Source organism: Portunus trituberculatus, chromosome 47 (assembly GCF_017591435.1).
Source record: "Portunus trituberculatus isolate SZX2019 chromosome 47, ASM1759143v1, whole genome shotgun sequence".
NCBI classification, from domain to species: domain Eukaryota; kingdom Metazoa; phylum Arthropoda; class Malacostraca; order Decapoda; family Portunidae; genus Portunus; species Portunus trituberculatus.
Genome location: NC_059301.1, coordinates 23,608,050 through 23,610,549, shown reverse-complemented (window position 1 = coordinate 23,610,549; position 2,500 = coordinate 23,608,050). Strand labels below are relative to the sequence as shown.

Below are 2,500 nucleotides of genomic sequence, written 5' to 3'. Positions count from 1 at the left end.
AAAAATTGGATACATTAGCATGGTAGGACATGTATTAATTATGTTTACAGAATCAATTACATAAAAAAAACTGGAATTTTGCATTTTCTTTGTTTATATCTAAACATGAAACAGATGTTCATTGCTTTTTTTTTTTTTTTTTAGGACTATTCATACACTAATGATGAAGTCTGGCAACAAGATAATGACTCAAGAAGCTCCATTTATAGAAATGATGAAGAAACTAGGTTGGAATTCCTGCAGCAGCAAGCAGCTAAAGATTATGACTGCAAGCTGGAAACAAGCCAATACCAAGGTGCAAGACCAAGACTTGGAAATGACTCTGTAAAAGGGCGGAAAATATCTGTTGATAAAGGCATTAATTTTGATGCTTTTACGGACATAGAAAGTTGTCCAACAGAAATTGAAGCTCTGACACAGAAATGGAATTTAGCTTTAGATGACCCTTCTTTTAATTTAGTAGATGATGGTGGAACATTAGAAAAATTTTTGAAGGATGTATCTGAAAGTTTTGATAATTTTACATCATTTGGAAAATATGGTAAGACTCAGTTGAGAGTGAACACAAGAATACACCCAAGCCATGAGTCTCTTAATCTGTCACAAAACAATAGTGGAGTAACCGAAAGCATAGCCCATCAGAAAGGAATACACACCGACAATGTTGATGGTTCAGTTCCCCGAGGCATCAGCTCAAGATTGTGCAGGACTCAGACACAGGGGAGAGGGAAGGGCCATGTAGAGGCATTAGATATTTCTTACTTAGAATCTGATCACGAAAATGAAAGTAACTATTAAAGTTAACAAAGACAGTTAAAATGAAGGCATGAAAATGAAAGTAACTTAATGTGAACAAAGAGTTAAAATGAAAGCAGTTAAATAAATTTATGATAATTTTAGAGAAGGCTGTGAGACTTGCTACTTAATGTTAGAACTCTCTCTTCCAGCACACGCACATCCACCTCAGTGTTTGTTCTCTGTAGTCAGTTCCGAACCTTTCACTTTGTACTTACTTAATGGTTTAGATTTTATAAACATGAAACTATTGCATTTCTTACAGGTGGAAGTTCAGTCATAAGTGCAAACTGTTGTAGCCAAATGTGGTGATAGTTATTCCTTTTATGTAAAAGTCTCATTTAGGGGGAAAAATGTAGAGTAGCTACATGAATTTAATTTTTGAGACATTTTGGCTGATGAGGTTCAGGTTGAGCCACCGTCTCAGCTTTCTAGAACTTTGATTGCAGTTACTGGTTCTGCATTAGACTTCAGAATAGCCTGTATTTTTCAAAAGGCACTTATAATGTTTTTAAAGGCACTTGTAATGTTTTTAATGACCATATATGTAAAGGGACAACATGCCATTTCCATTTATTTGGTAGGTACAATTTTTCTCATTTTGTACTAAGTTGAAAACCCCAAAGATTATGAAAATTATGAAGATTGTTCCCGCTATCCACAAATGCCCCAAAAATTATATTAAGAAATTGTACATACAAACTTTAAGATTCCTTCAAGACGTTTGCAATGAAAGTTGTCCCTATTATCTTATAAAGTTGTATTAAGATGAAAATTGTACAGTTACCAAGTTAAAAAAATATTCACTTTTCTGAAAATAATTAGTTTAAAATATTGAAAATTGTTGTTAGAAAGTTTGAAATTGTAAAAAAAATTCTACTCAAGTTATATATGACAATTGTATAAAAAATTACAATTGTCATAAGAATGTTAGTAGTAAATTTGAAAATAAAAAGGGAAGGAGACTCATCTTTTTGGGAGACTTTTTGCGAGACTTTTTTTTGCTTCATTTTGTATCTACCTTGTATCCAGAGACTCTTTAGAGTATTTATGACAGCTTTTTTTCCAGCTTTTTGGTCCCTATTTTTTTTTTTCACCTTTTTGAACCCAAACAGCCCAAAAAAAACAAGGACCAAAACCTGGAAAAAAAAAGGACCAAAAAGCTGGAAAAAATAAAAGCTATAAGTCATAAATACTAGAGAGTCTCTGGAAACAAGGTAGATACAATATGAAGCAAAAAGTCTCCCAAAAAGATGGAAGCAAAAAAAGTCTCCAATTCCAAATATTTTTTTTTCCCAGCTTTTTGTCCTTTTTGGTATGTTTTAGACCATTTTTCAGCTTCCCAGTATTTAACCGCCATTATATATTTTAGACATGAAAGTCATCATGACCAAATGAAAATGAGGTAGGCTATATAATATATAGTCATGAGGTTCATGGCATATTGATATTTTTTTGATATTTTTTTTTATTTGTATACAGAGTTTATGACCACCTAATAAATTCAGGTTTGAATTTATAGTTTCATTTTTCTGAAAACCTGCCAAAATTGTAAATTTGAAATTATTTCATTCCTCAGAAAACCATCAAAAATTCTTCAACCTTCAGAACACCTAAAATAAAAAGGCACAAGTCTCCAAGAACTAAACCTGCTTGCTGAAAGCACTTTAGAAACTAAATAAATATATATGTAAAAATATATATA

At 31.9% G+C, this 2,500-nt stretch overlaps 1 protein-coding gene across 1 annotated transcript in view; it reads left to right on the top strand.

Moving 5' to 3' along the window:
* Positions 1-2,310, top strand: part of LOC123520862 — a 2,938-nt gene extending 628 nt beyond the window's left edge. Inside the window, exon 3 of the mRNA XM_045283508.1 lies at positions 145-2,310. Coding sequence (XP_045139443.1) covers positions 145-798 — 654 coding nt within the window. The 3' untranslated portion in view covers positions 799-2,310. The remainder of the gene's footprint in view (positions 1-144) is intronic.
* Positions 2,311-2,500: the final 190 nt, after the last annotated feature.